This window comes from Lissotriton helveticus, chromosome 2_1 (genome assembly GCF_964261635.1).
Source record: "Lissotriton helveticus chromosome 2_1, aLisHel1.1, whole genome shotgun sequence".
NCBI classification, from domain to species: domain Eukaryota; kingdom Metazoa; phylum Chordata; class Amphibia; order Caudata; family Salamandridae; genus Lissotriton; species Lissotriton helveticus.
Genome location: NC_136059.1, coordinates 128,115 through 150,547, shown reverse-complemented (window position 1 = coordinate 150,547; position 22,433 = coordinate 128,115). Strand labels below are relative to the sequence as shown.

Genomic DNA, 22,433 nt, shown 5'->3' with positions numbered 1-22,433 from the left:
CCAGGAGAGGAAAAATCAAAAGAAAAAAGCAAACCCAATCTACGCAGCGGGAAAGTATAGTGATCAATATCTCATCTACGCAATTGACAAGCCAACAAATGAAAGTTTTGAACAAAGGAACATCTTTTGTCCCCACATACCAATCCAATTTGGCAGAAACAGAAATAGCATTCTACAAGTTCATGAGAAACATTAGATTGAAACACTTCTTTGCAAATGTCATCACTGAACAACAGCCTCCAACGAATAAGGAATATGTGGAATTCAAACCCAAAAGCAATTTTGTAGCTCTAGTATCTCATAAAACATTGGATTTATTTGAAAAGCTTGTATTACTGGACATTCATAAACTTGATTTTCAAACAAAGCAGAAAACGAATTTTTCTAAAAAAGAAAGAAACACACTCCAAAAACTATCCAATCAGAAGGAGTTAACATTCCAACGAGCAGATAAAGGGGGAGCCCTCATCATAATGAATACTGAATACTACAACAAGAAAGTTATTGAACATCTAGCTGATGAAACCACATATCTGCGCTTGGAAAAAGATCCGACTCAAGAAATAATGTCAACCCTCGGACAAATCTTGAATCACGCTAAAGACATGGATTGGATCTCCACAAAAACAGAGCAATTTTTATCCAAACAAAACCCAAAGAGACCGCATTTGTACATGCTACCTAAAGTACACAAGAACTTATATGATCCACCCTTCAGACCCATTGTCTCAGGTGTAGGCTCACTATTTGAACCATTGGGGATATACATTGACTTCTTTCTTCAAAAATTCGTTCTAAATTGGAAAACCACCATTAAAGACACCACAGATTTCTTGAATCAGCTCAACAACTTGGACTTTAACAACAGTCAACATTGGATTCTGTGCACGATTGACGTGACATCTCTGTACACGTCGATACCTCTCAAAGAAGGCATTGAAGCGACAGAATGGGCACTATTACAGACGGAAAACATAGGCGCCAATCAAATTCTACTACTAGAGCTCTTGACATTCTGCCTCCAACACAGCTATTTTAAATACCAAGATGACTTCTTTCTACAAATAAGCGGAACCAGCATGGGTTTCGGAGGTGCGCCAACCTACGCGAATATTTTCATGGCTCAATTTGAGGAAGTGCACATCTTCTCAGACTACAAATGGTCGGACCATTTGATTCTATACAAACGCTTCATCGATGATATTGTTTTAATCTGGGATGATTCTCGTGAAAACTTGGAGCAAAACATCAAGAAACTTAATGAAAAGAACGCTAGAATCCAGTTTACACACTCAATCAGTTCTACAGAAATAACATTTTTGGATGTAAAAATCACAAAAAAAGAAGGAACATTCACTACCAAAACCTATGTGAAACCAACTGACAGAAACAATACTCTATCATATCAGAGCTTTCACTCTCCTAAACTTATTGAAAACTTGCCGTTTTCTCAAATGATACGGAGCAAAAGAATCTGTTCGACTCCAGAAGCACACGATGAGGATATGCAAAGACTAAAGAAAAGATTTATGGAACGAGGTTATCCTTCCACATGTATAGAAAAAGCAGAAACACGAATCAAGGCAATCAATCGTGAAAATCTGTTGATAAGCAAAAACAAAACCACCAATATCAACCGCAGTGTGTTTGTATCTAAGTTTTCAACACGAGCAATTAACATAAGGAAAATCATCAGCAAAAGGTGGGAACTCTTAGAAAATGATGAGGACTTTCACAATATCTTTGAATCCAAACCGCTATTTGCATATACCAGAAGTCGCAATCTACAAGAACACTTAAAAAAGATGACCAAGCCAAACAACATCAATCACAAGGGGATGCGCAAATGTAACAACTGCGTCCATTGTAACAATGTTATGCAACAGGATTTTGTAACCCATCCTAGAACTGGAGAAAAAATCAAACTCAAACTCACAGCTGATTGCAACTCGCACTTTGTACTATATTGTATAAAATGCCCATGTGGCCTAATGTATATAGGCAAAACCGAGAGAAAGTTGAAAATAAGGATAGGAGAACACAAAAGTATGATACGAAATAAGAACATGAAATCCAATCTGGCAGCTCATTGGATAACCCATAATCACAATATCTCCCAAGTACGGTTTATGGTCTTAGAAAAAATTGAACAAAGAGAAGGAACGGACAGTCAGAAACTTCTATCTCAAAGGGAAATCATGTTAATTAAAAAATTTCAAACAATGGAACCGATGGGTTTGAATGATAAACTGGATTTAGGATGTTTTCTATGATCATGTAAATAGGATTTAATCCAAACTGTAAATGGTCAGGATACCTTGAATGTGTATATACCTGTTAAGTCAATAACGCAGGCAATTAATTGCAAAACTTTTTTTATATGTGGATAGTAGATTTAAGGATCTACATTGAATTAACATGTTCAAACATGTGTAATTGTTTAGCTTTTATAACACTGCATTCATTTGAACATAACTACGTAGACACCTTGATGCCTTCCTTTTTTCCTACAAACACAGTCACCTGCAGGTGATCAATATGAAGTTTAATTTAGAGTGTAGTAATTTCGCCAGCCCAGTGCTTACGATGTACTCAGTCCGGTAGATCTGAACAGATTTAATATCAACTTTAACATGAATATCGGGGGCTAGATCCTCCACATCTACCTCACTCTAACATGGCTGACAATTTGTTTACCGCGTTTACAGCCCTTTCTCACGCTTAGCATATTTCACTCATAGATCTCGAGAGGTAGGATTAGCGACATGTATCCTCTGAGATTTTTTCGCTAATATCGCTATCTAACCATGTCTAAGGAGTAGCTTCTCTCAGCCCACTTTGATCTACACTTACATTTTAATCACGGATATTCACGTCGTATTTATCCTCGTCTAACATGGCCGACACACCAAGCATTTTGCGCATAGTCCGTTTTCGATCACCGTGATACTTAGTTATCGCGCAATTTAAAAAAACGGTGATTCACAACACATTGACCGCGAGGCACGGCCCAGCAGGATTTTTGCAAGAGCGCTCCATTAAACTATCGGTAAGCACACCCCACCTCCGCATTAGGCAACACTTTGATTTATCGCCTGTAAAGGCCCGGTTTTTAATATGGGTCTCCCATTATTTTTCAGACACATCGTTCGGGTAATTTTGAAGTGAAGGTAATTTTTCGTTTCGTTTTTTCAATATCAATCATGACCGTGACACCACAGAGTCCCTTAAGGATTATGTTTTTATGCATTACAGAGCAGTGATATGGCTGTGCTCCATTCAAGCAGACAGTGAGGTTCACTCTAGACGGTTGCAACACACACGTGAGTGAGCGTTGTTTTCTACATGAGAAACTGATTCATCAACATGATCGTTTGCACTGCTAGTATAAATGCACATCAAGCAATCAGTATGCATTTACAACTTTGTCGTGTCTTTGACTAAATCATTACCAATAGCAATTCTGCCATTGAAAAGTTATGTTTTTTTTTGCATGGTTAACTCTAATGTGCTTAGTGACAGGAACTGATTGTAACAGAGGAGCTAGGCACTCAACACTGAGTAGTGGCTAAATTGAAATTAGCAAGCAGAAAGTAAATTTGCATATCATTTCTTCCACAGAGGCCCCCGAAGAAGGGACGCTAGTCCCGAAATGCTTCGGGCCAACCAACCCAGCAATCGCCGATCATTTGTCATGAATGTACTATGATAATTGAAAACATTTTTTTGATTATGAATTATGTGTATTGAAACATACTATGCTTAACGAGCAAAGAAAATGTATGAATATAATTTAGAGTAATTCATGTGAAATAAGGTCTCAGAATAAATATGAGAATTAAGCATAAAGATTGAATCAGAAGAATCATTGCAAAGGGGGAAATACCGTAACTATTGGCTGTGCGCCTGGTATGGTTGTGATATTGTTACCACTAACCAATCCCCAACAGTTTTGATAAGCTCAGGGACAGGCAGCCCAGAGTTACCAAGCAGCACGCAAAAGAAGGACATTAACTTTGAGGAAAGCTACAAGCCTAACCATTAAATAATAAATAACTGGAGTGCTCAAGACCTATCCCATAAATTCGAATCTCACCCCCACTATCTGCCTGGTATCTGATGCAATTTTGACAGAAGGGCCCTGGGCTCCTGCTATCCAGGTCCCCAGTGGCAGGTCTTTCCCTACAGCTGTACAATGGTTCCCCAAATTAGTAATACCTGTAGCACCCCTGTAAATTCCCTAGTAAATGGTACCCCCTGGTACCTAGGTAATGGAAGCTAAAGACGGTCCCTTAGGGCTGCAGCATGTATTGTTGCACCCTAAGGGACCCCATAGCACCAACATGCAAACTGTCATTGCTGGCTGCTTGCCATGGTGCAGAGAAAAGTGAAGACACGACATGACACCCCTCCTGTGTGCCTTGTCTGAAGACACTGCATGCAGTATAGGTAAGCCGCCCCTACAGCAGGCCTTACATCCCTAAGGCAGGGGCTCTGTATATACTGCACCAAAGTAAGGTCCAGTGTGCACAGAGTCCACAGTCCCCAGAGGTTTGGCAGAGGCTAAAGTTAGATATAACCTTACTCTCTAAAGTGGTAGCTTGGTCGAGCAGTAAGGCAGTATCAGGACAGTGTAAAGCATTTGTTGTTCACACTGTGAGAAAGTGGCTCTATATGCACTGGACCAGAATAAGGTACAGTGTGTATAGAGTCCACAAACCCCAGAGGTATAACAGAGTTTAAAGTCAGGGCTGACCTTACTCTCTACAGTGGTAGCTTGGTCGAGCAGTAAGGCAGTATCAGAGGACAGTGTAAAGCATTTGTTGTACACACTCAGGGCCCGATGTAGGTAATTCTTATTTACCACTTCTTAAATACCGAATTTTACCGATTCGGTATTTAAGAAGTGGTAAATATGAAGGGGGGAGATGTAGGTATTTCAGAATCTGTAAATACCGAATCTTTAAGATTCGGTATTTACCGATTCTGTAAATACCGAATCGGTATTGCCCATTGATTTCTATGGGCTTTGAAGCCCATAGGAATCAATGGGAAATACCGATTCTGTAATTACAGAATCGGTAAATTCCGATTTTAGCAAGGGTGCAGGGGGTGTCACTTTGACACCCTCTAGCACCCCAAAGACGGGCATGTGAGCCATGTGGCACACAGACATGCCCTAAGGGCATGTCTGTCTGTCACATGGCTAGGTGTGCATGCACACATGTGCATGCACACCTGGATTCGGTATTTTACCACCCAATTGGATTGGGTGGTAAAATACCGAATCTGAAAGGCCTGCGGCACTCAAAGATGTGCTACCTACATGTGCTTTTACAGAATCGGTATTTTTACCGAGTCTGTATTTACCGATTCGGTAATTTTACCGAATCTGTAAATACAGATTCGGTAAAATACCGATTCTGTAAAGCATGCTCCTACATTAGAAAACCCTAATACCGGTCGGAAACGGCCGAAATCGGCCGTTTCTGACCGATATTAGGGCTCCTACATCTGGCCCTCAGTCAGCAAATGATCTCACACACTCCAGAACCGAACTCTAGGCCAATTGATTTGTATCTAAAAATATATTGTTTTATTTTAGAACCACAAGTAGGTATAAAAATACATTCTCAGAATGAGATGCTGCAGTTGAATACTTTCACTTGGCAATAGACTTTTCAATGCAATAGATACAGTTGTTACAATATGCAACACAATCTTAACACAATAATAACATTGAGCTCAATGGGAATTTTAAGTGAATGCAATATCAATTACTTTGCGTAGGTTTTTCTTACTCGACTGGGTCCTGGATTCAGCCCTGGTGCATTTCCTGTAAACAGTTGAACGAAATCGTTTTTGAACACAGGTGATTTTTAAGGAATATTTGAATGTTTCAAAAATCGAGACTTGGAAGAAAAATGGCAAAAACCAGGCAATGTTATCCTATGGAGGAAAATCAAGCTATCGAAAATCACAGTTGTAATTACACTGGCACTGCACACCGCTGTTGAGCGCTCTGGCACACCACATTCTGTGTCTTGAGCACACCCCACCTGAAAGAGGGGAGCTAGAAAGCCCTCATGGGAAACATGCCGGTAGGCTGCATCGTGAGGCTACCACTTCCAACCCCACTCGCATTCACTAAGAATCACTGGTCGATTTTAAAGTCTGTCAGGAGGCTTTGGTTGGCCAAGCTGTATCAAGACTTTGTTCCAAACATCGGCATTATCTGCTCACCAGCCGGCGCGTTTTATGGGTAAGCACTGTTTGCAGTTGTTAGAAATGGGATCCCTGGCTGGCCAGGGCTAGCGCCAAAGTCAGTCAGAGACCACCACTCCAAAGTCAATTTCAATTTATTTTTATTATGTTTTGGCTCTCAAAGAGGGCCACATAAAATTCACAATACAAATTACAGACAGAAGGAAAGAAAAAAAAAAAAAAATCACACATACGAAACTAATTGTTCCATTGACAAATAGACAAGAGAAAACAATGTCAGACCTCTCAAAACTCCTTAATAAATAGCTAAAAAACCTTTAAAAAAGTTAAAAATGTGGAAGCAAAACATTTCATTTGGAGGACAGTATAGAAATTGTAAAAAAATATTCACATCAGAAATACCCAGTTGGAGACATATTGGTTTTAACCATTTAAACCGCAATGGGCGAAGTGCAGGACAAATCAGCAAGACATGCATACGATCCTGAATACTCAAATTACAGAAATTGCACATAGAAGAGGTTCCATACCATTTGGATAAAAGTACATTTAGGGGCAATAGATCATATCGTAAAAGAAACCATAATCTACGAACACCATGTGGCATATTCCATGTGGCATAGGGTTGGGCCAACTTCATAGAATAAGAATTAAGGAGGAGGTCACTACCCCCTTTATCTTGTCTTGTATTCTTATCTGTTTGAAAACATAGGGGTATATTATCAAGGGGTTTATCTCCGCTTTTTTGGCTTTAAAAGCCAAGAAAGCGGCGATAAAATTATCTCCCTATTACCAAGCTGTCGCTAACACCAGTTAGCGACAGCTAGTAGGAGATAGCGACCATCTTGGGTCCCACTTTGCATGTCAGTGATATTTATCACTAATGACATGCAAAGTGGGCGTGCCAAGATGTTAGCGACTGGAAACAGTCGCTAACATCGCTATCTCCTATTACCAACTTTTGGAGATATTCGCGCTAAGCGCGAATAGCTCCAAAAGCTAACACCTGCCCTGAGCAGTTCTTAGCCATGTTATCCAATGGGAGGTGGATAACATGGCTAAGAGCATTTGCTCGATAATGCATGAATATCGCTGACTTTTCAGCGATATTCATGCATTGCGGCCGTTTTTTATCGCATTTGCGATAAACCTTGCTAATAGCAAGGTTTATCTGCGATAAAAATCGCCGATGTGCGGCGATAATTTTTGTCTCTAAACAAGTTAGAGACAAAAATTATCGCTAGTTGTTGGTAATATACCCCATAGTTCCCACGGTGCCTGTTTTAGCAGGAGTTTTAGCTGTGTCGATGAGTGAAGAAATAAAACACTTTCATCTAGCTTTAAAAGTGACACAGCTCTTCTAAAGTTCCTTACTAATCGTGAGAACTCTTTAAAGTTGCTCAGCAATTCATTTTTAAGAAGGGCTCTCATCGACCCTGATTCGGCTCTAGCCAAGCAAACCACCAATCTTACCAGGGCACATAGTCCCTGAACCCAGCTGCTCCTGAGACCGAAATCAAGCCTACATGCGGCCAAAGAACACGAGGTGTTAAGGGTAGATAGGGATCTTAAGAGTTTCCCTTCAGTTTTATTACAAAAATCCCAGTGCTTCAGCTCTATAAGTTCTATGCCATATAATATCGTAGGAGGAATCTTTGCCCTATACACCTCAAGTAAACAGGCGAAGTGTCTCCCAAGTCAGGGCAAGGGAGTTACACACCAAGATGACCCCTGCTCACCCTCTAGGTAACGTGGCGCGAGCAGCAAGGCTAAACTTGGAGACGAAGTGAGTTGAGCGTTTGCGCACGCACCCCAGCAACAACACCCAGGGCCCACCACAAAGGAAACTCCACACAAGGTTATATAAAAATAGCCTTTGTATTACACCAAAACACATTAGATAAAACACACACTTTACAATGTGCCTGAGGCACGGGCAGAATTTACAGGGGATATGTACAAGACAGGGCCACCTGGACCACTGTCAGGAATCAGCACTTTTAGAAGTAACACTTTTAGAACATAGCACTTAGAATATAAAACATAGAATGTAAAATCACAGTAGCACACAACCAGTAACTACTGGTAACCAGGACCTCACTAGCACCACCTGTACTAGGAGAACAACCACCTAAGTATTACAATACCTGTAGGGGTGTAAGCACATAACACATGATGCATAAACAACACATTCAGAGGTGCAGGGAAGAAAAACACATGATGCCTAAAAACATTCAGAGGTGTAGGAAATAATAATTGCGCAGAAATCACCTTAGCAAGTAAATCACAAAGTGCGCAAAACTCACATGAGCCACCACCTGTGACTGTCCCTAGGCCAACTGGCCTCTCTAGGGCTAGGACGCCCTGTGTCCCAAAGTCAGGCGCCTAAACGTGGCAGCTGACCACGAAGTGCTGGGCAGCTGTGTAGACAATGGTGGGGACACGTTGGAGCCTCCCAGGCTCTGCACAAAGCACTTGTTTCCCCCAAGGGCCTCGTGACTCTAAACAAACAGAATGGCCCTCCCGAGCCTCTCAGGGCTCGTAAAACAACTGTGCCCCCTTGAGCCTCTCTGGGCTTGAGATCAATGGGGCCTTTGAGCCTCGTGGGCTCTTCCAACAATTGATGCGCCCTAGAGCCTCCGTGGCTCTGAAAAAACAACTGTGGTGGTGGAGTCCCCTCCGGACTCTAAGTAAAGTGGGGGGGGGGCGTTGGAGTCCCTCTCGGGGAACTCGTGGCACAACAATGCCGCCTGGAGCCTAGGGGCTGAACACCAAATGTGCCCCCAGAGCCCTTCGTGGGCTAAACAGGACCGAATGCCCCCGGGATGCTAGAAGATCCTCTCTGGGCTTGCAACCATCGGAAATGCCCCTGAAGCCCTTGTGGGCTTAGTGAAACAAGAAGATGCCGCCTGGGGTTAGGGGAGCGGCCCGCTGTCTGCCGGGGCCGCTCTACCCTGATACTGCGAGGACCCCGCCCAAGTCGCCTCACTCACCGGGACTTCTCTTCCTCTGGTGCCGCGGACTGGGCTCCCCTCCTCTGGGTCCTCGCCGGCGGTCGCACCCCCGTCACTGCACTCCGGGCTCTCTTCTGGCTATGGGGCGAGCACTTCCGGGTCGTCTCCTCGTCCCGCCCTCGGCCTGCCTGACTTCCGGGTTGCGGCTGCGGGCAATCGCAGCGCGGCCCTGGGGTAGGTAGGCGGGACAGCGCCTGCTAATCTCTCTCCGGGCCGGCGGCGGTGAAAACACGGGGCAATGCCAAGTGGGCACCGGCTTTAATTATCAATAAAGTGCTCCCAAAGCGCTACAGTACGATTAAAGCGCTTCCAAGCTCTAGAAAAAGATCCAGCGCTCCAGGCGCTGGTGAAGAGAAAAAGTGCTCCCCAAGCGCTATAGGACCATAACAAACGCGCTCCCAGCGCTATAATCAGGAAATAAAGCGGCCCCAGTGCTAGGGCACGAGCAAAGGTCCACAAGTACAGCAAAAGTCCTCCCAGGACTGCAGCAAGGCAGGGGGGGCAAGGCTGGGCCCAGAGCCAATTCACTGGGCCCTCCAGGCAGGAAGGCAGTCCCAAGTGGCGGTTCCTCCTGGCGCCAGCAGCAGCAGCCCCCCTCAGTAAGATCCGCAAAGAACCACTTCTGTGGGGACACAGCCCCATTTATATACACCACACGCCGTTGTCTTTGTGCAGGGTGGGGGAGAAACCAGTCGCAGCTGGTTTTGGAGCACCCTGGATGTGCTCAATCACCCTTTTCATTCACTGGCAGGACTAGGGTCATCAGTCGCACCACAGGGGGCGGAGCCAGCATTGTGTGGGGGAAGCTCAGCCCCATTAGGAACCAGGAGCAGCCCTCCCCTCACATCAGCATGCTAATCTCCGCACTCACCACTGGGCAGACCCATCCAGACATCCTGGAGCCTGACATACCAGCCAGCTCCAGCCAATCACACTCCAGCACCCTCACAGCACACGTACAGCCATGTCTAGAAGTGGCACTTCCACACTAGACACATACACGCCGCATACATCATCTCGCAGCATTCAATCTCACGAGTCTGCACATACCAGACTCGAGCCTGTACACCCCACGCATCAGGAACTACCAGGGACACATACATTCCCCATGCATTCCTATGGGAGGGCAGGCCAACCTCACCACATGCACTCAAAGTGCGCACGCACTTTCCACTGGGACACAGTGAAAGTGCGCAGAACCCAAAAATCACCATCACCAGGTCACCATTAAAAGCAAAAAGTTTAGGGGTGAACCTGCCAGAAGGGCCAAGTCCAACAGCAGTCTATGCAAAGCACGTGTTCTTCTGTAGCACATGCTTCAAACGTGAAATGTTACCCTGTATTTATCTGTTTCTAGCTAGTAGTGCTGTACATTCACGTGACCCTCCTACAGATGTCGCAATGCACTGTACACGTTTACTATCCTGCTTCACTACACGCCCTCACTCACCCATTAGGGGCGGGACACAACTGGAGGTGGAGTCTTTATCCTGGTGCATTGTGGGCTTAAGGGGGAGTCTGGAGCTACCCCAAGACTGAGGACTTCAAAGAAAACCACCGTGTGCAGTCCTCGCCCAGAGTCCACGGCAGGCGCGTGCAAAGCATGTGAATCTACAGCACGAAACGCTACAAACGGATCATCACGTGTCATGGACCATCCTCTTTGTTTCTGTTGTATTTGAAAGCGCTTTAGATATTTTACTGAATGATCAAGGTGGCGAGGGATAGCGTGGGCTAAGAGCCCCGCTCTCTTCCTGTAAACCACAGATGCTGCAGTTCTCTTGCCTGAAATGTATTAAACCTGAAATTCCTTTCAAATGAGGTTTTTTAAAAACTTTTCTTTGTTGACAGAGCTCAGATGATGAAGAAGCCTCTGGAAAGGGCCGGAACCGTCATGTAATAATAAATAAAACTGAATTTCCCAACTCTGCCGAACTGCTGGACAGCTTCAAATTGGCCAAAGAGAGCTGGGAGCTGCTGCACTCCGCGGAGTCTCTGGAGAAAGGTACGAGCGATCACCTCCAGCCTCGCTGCCCATGAGGAGAGGGTAACCTGTTACTGATCTTTTACATGTTTGTTTGTCGTATTCATACCTGTTTTGTGTAATGGGCGAGGTGTGGCACAGATGCCAGAGTGGCTGACTCCGGAGCGTGGGGTTCACGGTCCGATCGCAGGCACCAGCTCAGCATCATGCGACTCTGGTTAATAGCTTACTTAATCATACTGACAGTCCCTAGCGCCTTGAAACCCTGATGAAGGGGTGATATGTTTGTGCTTTACAAATAAGGATTATTGGTCCCTGCTGCAGACACCGGTGATTTTGCGGCGTGTGCCCCTTGAGGTGATTTGTTGAAATGTAAATACCATCTGGCAGTGAGGGGACCCTCCAGCCCTGAGGCCATGAACAGTGCCCGGCTACTATAACATCTCAGCCCTTTGCTCTGGTGCATCTTATGGTTCCCCTGGCCATGGGGTGTCTGTCCAACACCCCTCCTCCTGCCAGTAGTTTGTTCTCTCCGCTTGCAGCTGAGCCTTATGATGAGCATCGGGCCTTGTGACTAAGGTGAGCGTGACGCTGGTCTGTTGGCTTGTGACTAGCTGACCCAAGGCACATGACTGGCCCTGGTCTGGTTCTAGCCACTGAGCTACCAGTGGGGCTCAGAGGCATTATATCGCTTCATGCCCTCGCCTCCCCGGGGATCAGGGCTGAAGCCGCTGATGCTACTGCCCGTTGGGTAACACTACTTATATTTTCACAGTACGTGCAGGCGTTTCAGACCACCTGGGGCCCTGTAGTTTGAACTACTAGGGGTTCACTCGCCCCTGTGCTGCACTCGCCCCTGTGCTGCACTCGCCCCTGTGCTGCACTCGCCCCTGTGCTGCACTCGCCCCTGTGCTGCACTCGTCCCTGTGCTGCACTCACCCCTGTGCTGCACTCGCCCCTGTGCTGCACTCGCCCCTGTGCTGCACTCGCTCCTGTGCTGCACTCGCTCCTGTGCTGCACTCGCTCCTGCAGAGCGCCTGATCTCGCTCCTGTGCTGCACTCGCTCCGGTCCTGCACGTGCTCATGTGCTGCACTCGCTTCTGTGATGCATTCACTCCTGTAGTGCTTCAGTGGACACTAGAAGCTTGCGATGTGGGGCCTTGAAGTGGCTTGTCCCCACACCGAGTCCTGTCGTCCCTGGTTTTGCGGGGCTTCATCTCTGGGCCCCGCAGACAGTTCTGTTCAAGTGGGTGATGCAGGTAACTGTCCGAGAGCCTCTGGCTCCTTACGTGCGTACCTTATCACCTTACACTTTCGCAAACTAGAATGGTTGTCCCTTATGGGGTATTTCTATGGTTTCTATGGTTTGTTTTCCTTCTTTACACTGTTTAAAGTTGTGTGCAACTTTTGCAGTGTTGCAGGGATTCTGTGTGTGCACAGAACTGTGCATAGGAAACCAGGACCTCAGTGACTTGTGGTGTACCAGAAACTCACCTCAGAACCCAGAACCCCTATCCGGCTAGCAGCAGTGTCTCATTCTTCATTCCTTGTGTACCACCCTCCCCTTGCTCAAAGCTAAGTCTTCTAATAATAGAAGGTCTCAAGGTCAATGGCGTTTAAACATCTAATGCGGTTATGCTAACATAGCAGTGTGTGCAGGCAGACATCGGTCTTCACTACAGCAGTTTCATGGTGAGAGTGACCTTGTTGCTGTCTTTCTGTCCGTGAGCTGTTAACCTGGGACCTTGATGGTGAAATGATGCGAGACTCATTAGGAGAAAGAAGAGTGAGATACATGAGTCATATTCAGGAATGATGAAATGTACTGGTACAGACGGCTGCTGGCGTATTGGGTACAGAAATCTGTGTGTGAAATATTGTGGTAATATTGTACAGTAGGGACATATGCCAAATGAATTTTGCAGGATGGCTTAAAGAAGAATTATTAATTAACAGGAGTTTCAAGTCTTGAAAATCATTCTCTAGTAATACCTGTATTATAAGTGCTCTGGGTGTTCAGCCGGGGAGTATTCTAAGTACTCTTGGTGATTGACCGGGAAGTATTCTAAGTACTCTGGGTGATTGACCGGGAAGTATTCTAAGTACTCTTGGTGATTGACCGGGAAGTCGTCTAAGTACTCTGGGTGTTCAGCCGGGGAGTACTGTAAGTACTCTGGGTGATTGACCGGGAAGTATTCTTAGTACTCTGGGTGTTCAGCCGGGGAGTACTGTAAGTACTCTGGGAGAATAACCGGGAAGTATTCTAAGTACTCTTGGTGATTGACCGGGAAGTATTCTAAGTACTCTGGGTGATTGACCGGGAAGTATTCTAAGTACTCTGGGTGATTGACCGGGAAGTATTCTAAGTACTCTTGGTGATTGACCGGGAAGTATTCTAAGTACTCTGGGTGATTGACCGGGAAATATTCTAAGTACTCTTGGTGATTGACCGGGAAGTATTCTAAGTACTCTGGGTGATTGACCGGGAAGTAGTCTAAGTACTCTGGGTGATTGACCGGGAAGTATTCTAAGTACTCTTGGTGATTGACCCGGAAGTATTCTAAGTACTCTGGGTGATTGACCGGGAAGTATTCTAAGTACTCTGGGTGATTAACCGGGAAGTATTCTAAGTACTCTGGGTGATTAACCGGGAAGTATTCTAAGTACTCTGGGAGATTAACCGGGAAGTATTCCAAGTACTCTGGGCGATTGATCGGGAAGTATTCTAAGTACTCTGGGTGATTGACCAGGAAGTATTCTAAGTACTCTGGGTGATTGACCGGGAAGTATTCCAAGTAGTCTGGGTGATTGACCGGGAAGTGTTCTAAGTACTCTGGGTGATTAACCGGGAAGTATTCTAAGTACTCTGGGTGATTGACCGGGAAGTATTCTTAGTACTCTGGGAGATTAACCGGGAAGTATTCCAAGTACTCTGGGCGATTGATCGGGAAGTATTCTAAGTACTCTGGGTGATTGACCGGGAAGTATTCTAAGTACTCTTGGTGATTGACCCGGAAGTATTCTAAGTACTCTGGGTGATTGACCGGGAAGTATTCTAAGTACTCTGGGTGATTGACCGGGAAGTATTCTAAGTACTCTGGGTGATTGACCGGGAAGTATTCTAAGTACTCTTGGTGATTGACCGGGAAGTATTCTAAGTACTCTGGGGGATTAACCGGGAAGTATTCTAAGTACTCTGGGGGATTAACCGGGAAGTATTCTAAGTACTCTGGGTGATTGACCAGGAAGTATTCTAAGTACTCTGGGTGATTAACCGGGAAGTATTCTAAGTACTCTGGGTGATTGACCGGGAAGTATTCTAAGTACTCTGGGGGATTAACCGGGAAGTATTCTAAGTACTCTGGGGGATTAACCGGGAAGTATTCTAAGTACTCTTGGTGATTGACCGGGAAGTATTCCCAGTACTCTGGGTGTTCAGCCGGGGAGTACTGTAAGTACTCTGGGAGAATAACCGGGAAGTATTCTAAGTACTCTTGGTGATTGACCGGGAAGTATTCTAAGTACTCTGGGTGATTGACCGGGAAGTATTCTAAGTACTCTGGGTGATTGACCGGGAAGTATTCTAAGTACTCTTGGTGATTGACCGGGAAGTATTCTAAGTACTCTGGGTGATTGACCGGGAAGTATTCTAAGTACTCTTGGTGATTGACCGGGAAGTATTCTTAGTACTCTGGGTGATTGACCGGGAAGTATTCTAAGTACTCTGGGTGAACGAACGGGAAGTATTCTAAGTACTCTGGGTGATTGACCGGGAAGTATTCTAAGAACTCTGGGTGTTCAGCCGGGGAGTACTGTAAGTACTCGGGGAGATTGACCGGGAAGTATTCTTAGTACTCTGGGTGTTCAGCCGGGGAGTACTTTAAGTACTCTGGGAGATTAACCGGGAAGTATTCTAAGTACTCTGGGTGATTGACCGGGAAGTATTCTAAGTACTCTGGGTGATTGACCGGGAAGTATTCTAAGTACTCTGGGTGATTGACCGGGAAGTATTCTAAGTACTCTGGGTGATTGACCCAGAAGTATTCTAAGTACTCTGGGTGATTAACCGGGAAGTATTCTAAGTACTCTGGGTGATTGACCGGGAAGTATTCTAAGTACTCTTGGTGATTGACCGGGAAGTATTCTAAGTACTCTGGGTGATTGACCGGGAAGTATTCTAAGTACTCTGGGTGATTGACCGGGAAGTATTCCAAGTACTCTGGGTGATTGGCCGGGAAGTATTCTAAGTACTCTGGGTGATTGACCAGGTAGTATTTTAAGTACTCTGGGGATTGACCGGTAAGTATTCTAAGTACTCTGGGTGATTGCCCCGGAAGTATTCTTAGTACTCTGGGTGATTGACCGGTAAGTATTCTAAGTACTCTGGTGATTGACCGGGAAGTATTCTAAGTACTCTGGTGATTGACCGGGAAGTATTCTAAGTACTCTGGGTGATTGACCAGGAAGTATTCTAAGTACTCTGGGTGATTCACCGAGGAGTATTCTAAGTACTCTGGGTGATTGACCGGGAAGTATTCTAAGTACTCTGGGTGATTGACCGGGAAGTATTCTAAGTACTCTTGGTGATTGACAGGGAAGTATTCTAAGTACTCTGGGTGATTGACCGGGAAGTATTCTAAGTACTCTGGGTGATTGATCAGGGAGTATTCTAAGTACTCTGGGTGATTGACCGGGAAGTATTCCAAGTACTCTGGGTGATTGACCGGGAAGTATTCTAAGTATTCTGGGTGATTGACCAGGTAGTATTTTAAGTACTCTGGTGATTGACCGGTAAGTATTCTAAGTACTCTGGGTGATTGACCCGGAAGTATTCTTAGTACTCTGGGTGATTGACCGGTAAGTATTCCAAGTACTCTGGTGATTGACCGGGAAGTATTCTAAGTACTCTGGTGATTGACCGGGAAGTATTCTAAGTACTCTTGGTGATTGACAGGGAAGTATTCTAAGTACTCTGGGTGATTGACCGGGAAGTATTCTAAGTACTCTGGGTGATTGATCAGGGAGTATTCTAAGTACTCTGGGTGATTGACCGGGAAGTATTCTAAGTACTCTTGGTGATTGACCGGGAAGTATTCTAAGTACTTTGGGTGATTGACAGGGAAGTACTCTAGATGAGCGACCGGGAAGATCCATAATGTTGAATTTGGCAACTAAACTAGAAAAGCTGTCATGCTAAAATTTTCAAGGAAGTCTGTAGGATGAAACCCCGTTTGAAAGGATATCAGTTGCGTGTTTCCATGAATGCTCTTTTTTCGAGGCCCATTATCCAGTGTCCATGAAAGGACCCACGGTCGTAGTTCACAGACTGCAGCTTCCCAGTCTTCAGGGTGCCGCAAAGCTGGTCGTTGTCACCACCATAGCGAGTCCAAGACTTCTGTTTGTAACAGAAATCACAGAATCCCACACAGAGGGGAAAAGAATAGGAGTTTGAAAACACAGACGTGAGGCTCGTTACACCTCCTCCCGGACTCCATGTCAGATTAGTAAAGAACCTCACACCATCAGTAATTGATGCAATCCTTCTACCTAATTACCTTATGTATCAATTCCCCTGACGCAGCCCTTTCTTTCCTAAACTTACATGCACTTCTCTCACTGAAATTGTAGAAACACAATGGTTTCGAGTGTCCTTTGGGCCATGTGTTGTGGTATTCACAGATGACTCCGCAAACGTACTCGAGAGTACGATCTTGAAAATGCAGGCAAAGGAAGATAATGTACAATGGTGCCGATGAATACAGGAGAGCGCAAAAGTGCACAAAAGGAATGTGCCTAGGAAAATAAAACATTTGATAAAAAAGGGAGCGCAAATATATATATCCAAATGTACAAGGCCTTGAAAATTGTAACCGATCTTAAGTATGATCTGAATTGGCAAGAAAGTACAAGAAAGCTGGAAGTAAGAGTACCAACCGGACGCTTCTACCGCCGCCTCTAGGATCCTTTGATGATTGCCAGCCACGGCCTGCTGTGGGAAGCAACGAGACTCCGACTCCATTCTCCTTTTACATGATCACATCCAAGATGGCGCAGATTCCAAAATCCTGCTTCGTGCAAGATTCAACTCATCCCCGTTTTGTTGCGGCACGCCACCTTTCCTCCTATCCTGATCACCATCATATCGAGCACGCCAGTTGCTGTAACCATTCAAACATATTTCTTGCCACTCTAAAGTCCCTGACACTGCAATGTCATGTGATCATGGCAATAGCGTTCTCTACTAGTATGCAGCATGACCTCAGCAGTCAGTCATTTGATTACGTTTTGTGGCCGAGAGTGTGGACTCGCGCGATACTGCTAAGAGATGGTGGCCCATTTGTGGATTCTGAATTATTTCATGTTTGAAATATGATATATTTCTTCAGTTCCATGGATTTGCCACGGGGACAGTATTCATGTAATTTTATACCAATGTGTACATGCTGCAATACAAGAAGACGAGCTTCCTCTTCGCTTGATGCAAGCACTGTGAGGCCTCTTCATGGGGTTCAGGCCCTCCGGAGATGATTGAATAGTATCCCTGTGTGGGTAGGGTTGTTTGCCTCTGTTGCCCTAGGTCCACCAGTATTACTGTCAGTGTGACAAGTTCTTGAATTCTGAGTAGACTTTTCCAGTCTGATTTTGCAGATCTACTTAACTTTCAAAGGGAGCAATATAGTATTAAAATCAGTTGGGCAACTGGTAATGCCAGTGGGCACCTGTCTCTCTAGGTAGCAAGGATACTCATTCAAGCCGCGGTACCAATAATGCTTAGCGATTCAGCATTCGTTCTCGCCACTTCAATAATCCGTGAACGCCAAGAAAATGACTTATTAACAGGTAGATACGTAAAGCACTTAAAACTCTGGTTTCCATGGACACTAGAAGCTGCTGTACCTGCTGGGTCCAAGATGAGACCTCAAATGTTTTTATAGCTCCTAGGTGCCAGATTTCCTAAAACATTGGCCCACTAGCCAAAGTTATTGTGTGTGCGCTGATGTGCGTAGAACACGTGCTCTGTCCTGCTTAAGATCCGGGGGGGTCTTACAGTGGAATTGGAGTCCAAACCGAGCTGTTTTAAATATATTTTTTATTTTACTAACAGCTTTATAGTTTTCAAGCTTAGGTAACGAATAGTGTATACGCGTCCATTAGCACATTCAGAGACCTCGGACGCACCATATTTCATCAGTATGTTAATCAAATATACAAATCTATGCACAATTTCCATAACCCAGTCCGTTCCTGGCAGAAACAACGCAAATCTCGGCATAGCCCTCCTTCTGCTTCCATTTCTCCAACATTCAATATATTCAATTGCTTGAACCATTCTCCGTTGTCAGGCTGGGAATCCCCGGTACATTAAATTAGCAGTATACGGTATAAAATATCCAGTATGCAGATTATAGTTTAAAATGGCCAAAGGTCCGAACCACATAGTATGTTTAGTAACACATCCACCTCATTTCAAAGAACCCAAACTCCAGCCAATGAGATGGACGCTTTAGCTCTCCTCCTCCCCCTAGAGGCCATCATAGCTACGATTCCTACTGTCTGTCGTGGGGAAGGGAGGCCCTGTCACAGCTCTGCCCCAACCCTTCAGTGAACCTGAAGTTGTTTCCATTTTATTGTCTTTATCCCAAGCATTAGTCGACAGAGTGTAAGATCTGTAGTCTTTCTCCACTAAGACACTTAAGGTCAGAGAAAGGAGGTTGGCATTGTTCCATGTGCATAAAGAGCATTTCCCTCCTTCTACAGGAGACGCACCCTCTTCAGGAGAAGATTCCGTGAGAAGTGCCCCTACAAGCACTTCCATGAAGGCAACGCACAAGAGGAGGCTTGTACAGTCTCTTAAGCATGATTTATTTGTTACAGCGCGTGCAGTCGCATCCTCTCCTGACAAACCAGATGAGGATGCGTCTAAGCACAACAGAGATTCACCTGTAATAAAAAAGAAGTCTTCAAAGGAAACCTCGTTGACGACTTTAACTCCATCGTCGATGTAGGAAGCTGGCTTTTTATGCAAAATATAAAATGAAGTACACAATGTAGAAAGACCTTAGACACCTGAAGTTTTTATTTTTTTATTTTATAATTTTAATTTATAAAATTACATATGCCAATTACAAAGTCCAGACGACTCTTATTGGTTTACAGGGCTTAACTTAATAATCCCAAATGCTCTCTGTTGTGGTAGTGTGAGGGAGCAGTTTAGGCTTATCACAGGGTAGTGTTTAGTGGCGGCTGGTGATCTTTGAAACTGGTGGACTGTAAAAACACACTAAATGGCTGTGGGCTAGCCCAAATTATTCTATATTCTTATTCTCACTCACACCCATTCTTAATCAAAACAGGAATGTTGTACTTTAAATGTTTGTGCTTGAATTCTGCGACTGAGCTGGCAGCCCTTATGTGAGCAAGACCTCTGATCTCCTGGTCAGGGAAACTGCTCTCCCCTCGCGCAGCTCCGTCGTTGTGTCTTCCCCAGCACCTCTCTGGTCCAGGTAGATGTCCGAGGCCCTCCTCCACTCGCAGGCTCCTGCCTTTGCCTCATTCCTGGTGGTCCAGTGGGAGAGCCTTGCTCTTCTCCTGGTCCACTCTGCCTGCCTTTCTGTTTGTTTTTCTGTTCTTTTGCCTATTTGTGCCTTTGTCTCTCTGTTGCCTTTTGGTCTATTTGTGCCTTTTTTTGTCTTTCTGTGCCGCTTCTCTTTTTCTGTTGCTGCTTATTTTTCTAGTTTTTCACTTTTTGCTCCTTTTTCCCAGAGCTGCGGCCCCTCCCCCTGCATGTTCCCGCTCCCGTCTCCCAGCTGCTCTCCCTCCCCAACCCCTACTTATTGGCGGCTGCACCGCTGGTGCGCCAAAGGCAAGCCCGTCAGTACCCATCCCCAATGGCGACCATTGCCAACCTCCCACTGCTATGACTCAGCAACCCTCCACGCACTCTACCCCAGACGCAGCACCTGCCAGCTCTCTACGCCAAGCATCACCCAAGGCTCTTTCTCCTGCCGACACTGCCGCCGCACCTTCACCCACCTCTGGATCCAGCCACCACCATCCCACCGGATGCCAGTGCACCCAAACCCCAGAGAGGCACCCTCCTCAACATACCCCCCCTGCGCAAACACGGAACTCCTCAGCACCCTCTTGCCTGATGTCACCTTCCTTATGAAACCTGGGCCAATGCCAGCTCTGCACCGACCTTGCAATGGTCGCCCCCGATAGGTACAAGATTCAGAGGAAAGACCGCCCCAACCACCCCGGAGGAGGCCTCGCCATTGTCCACAAAAGCTCTCTGACTGACAACCTCCATCGCAAATGACTCAGCAGCCACTATGGAACACATCCACTTCCAGATCCAGGTCAACCCCAAAACAACTCTATGCAGAACTCTCGCCTACAGACCTCCCGGAACCCACGCTCTGTTCACCAACACCATCACAGACCACATTGCACCTCACGCCCTCGCCTCCTCGGACCACGTGCTGCTCGGAGACCTAAATTTCCACCTTGACAACCTCAGTGACCCCCAACTCCACCGCCCTCCTAGACAACCTCGCCAATATCGGACTGAAGCAACTAGTCACAACCTCCACCCACAAGGCAGGACACACCCTTGACCCCATCTTTGGAGGAATCAACATTTGCTTCAGCCACACCATGCAACCCCTCTGGACAGATCACCACTGCGTCCACTTCTCCTTCTCGAATCCCACCGCACACATGCTCACGCCACGCCCCAATTAGAAACTGAAGCAATATCACCGAAGAGCACTTCGCCTGCCCTCAACGACACCCCCCCTCCACGACCGACCACAACTCTAGCCAACGAACTTCACAAATGGGTCGTCAACTGTGCCAACACACACGCACCCCTCCAGAACCTTACAGATGCCACAGCGCGAAAGCCACCTAGTTTACCACGGACTTCCGAGAATCCAAGCACTCGTGCCAGCGTCTCGAGAAAGCCTGGAGGAACAGCAAAGCCCCGGAAGCACACACCGCCTACAGGACCGCCACTACAGCAAACCACCAACTACTCCTCAGATCTACAAAGAGGTACTTCATCCAGGACAGAATCCTCTCCAACACCTGCAAAACCAAGGAAGTCTTCAACATCATTCAAGAATTCCTCAGACCCCCCAAGGGAGATCTCTGACGTCCCTCCCTCCGAGGACCTCTGCAACAAATTTAGCTGCTTCTTCTACCACAAGATCAGGACAATCAACAACAACTTTGACGAATAGGACCAAAGCACAGACCCAACACCTTCCACCAGCAACTCCACTCAGCTGACCATCCTCGCCTGGACCCCTGTCATCACAGAAGATACCGCATAGACCATGAGGAGCATACACTCCGAAGCACCCACTGACCCCTGCCCCTCGCACTTCTTTCACAGGGCCGCCCCCGCCATTGCACCAGAACTACGATGGACAATCAACTGCATCCTTGAAACAGGCACGTTCCCTGACGACTGGAAACACGCAGTAGTCAAACCTCTCCTCAAGAAGCCCTCTGAAGACCTGACGGACCTCGAGAACTACAGGCCCATCTCCCTCCTCCCCTTCGCAGCCAAAATACCAAGAAGATCATCAACATCCAGCTAAAGAACTTCATAGAACCCAATGACATCCTCGACACAACCAAGTCTGGCTTTCACAGCAATCACAGCATCGAGACCGCTCTCCTAGCCGCCACAGACATCATCCACACACTCCTCGACCAATGCCACACTGCAGCCCTCATTCTACTAGACCTCTCAGCAGACTTCAACACCGTCTCCCGTCAAACTCCACAACGCCGGCATACAGGGTACTGCCCTAGTCTGGATCCGCTCCTTCCTCACCGGCCGAACTCAAAGAATCAGACTCCCACCCTTTCTCTCCGAACCCACAGAGATCAGATGCAGAGTACCCCAAGGATCCTCCCTCATCCCTACGCTCTTCAACATCTACATGGCCCCCCTCGCAACCATCATCAGAAAACACAGACTCGGCATAGTATCCTACGTCGACAACACCCAGCTCATCCTCTCCCTCACCAAGGAACCCAACACCACCAGGCACAACTTCCAGGAAGGAATGAAGGACGTTGCAACCTGGATCAGTAGCAGCTGCCTGAAACTCAACTTGGACAAAACAAAAGTCCTCATCCTCGGATCCACCCCCTCCGTGTGGGACGACACCTGGTGGCCCCCCGCCTTCAGCAAC

At 46.1% G+C, this 22,433-nt stretch overlaps 1 protein-coding gene across 1 annotated transcript in view; it reads left to right on the top strand.

The window, feature by feature from the left end:
* Positions 1–22,433, top strand: part of LOC144819158 (integrator complex subunit 10-like) — a gene marked incomplete at its 3' end in the record, with an annotated part of 321,688 nt that overhangs the window by 221,227 nt on the left and 78,028 nt on the right. Inside the window, exons 6-7 of the mRNA XM_078677130.1 lie at positions 8,502–8,504; positions 11,091–11,244. Of these exons, the coding sequence (XP_078533256.1) occupies positions 8,502–8,504; positions 11,091–11,244 (157 nt within the window). The remainder of the gene's footprint in view (positions 1–8,501; positions 8,505–11,090; positions 11,245–22,433) is intronic.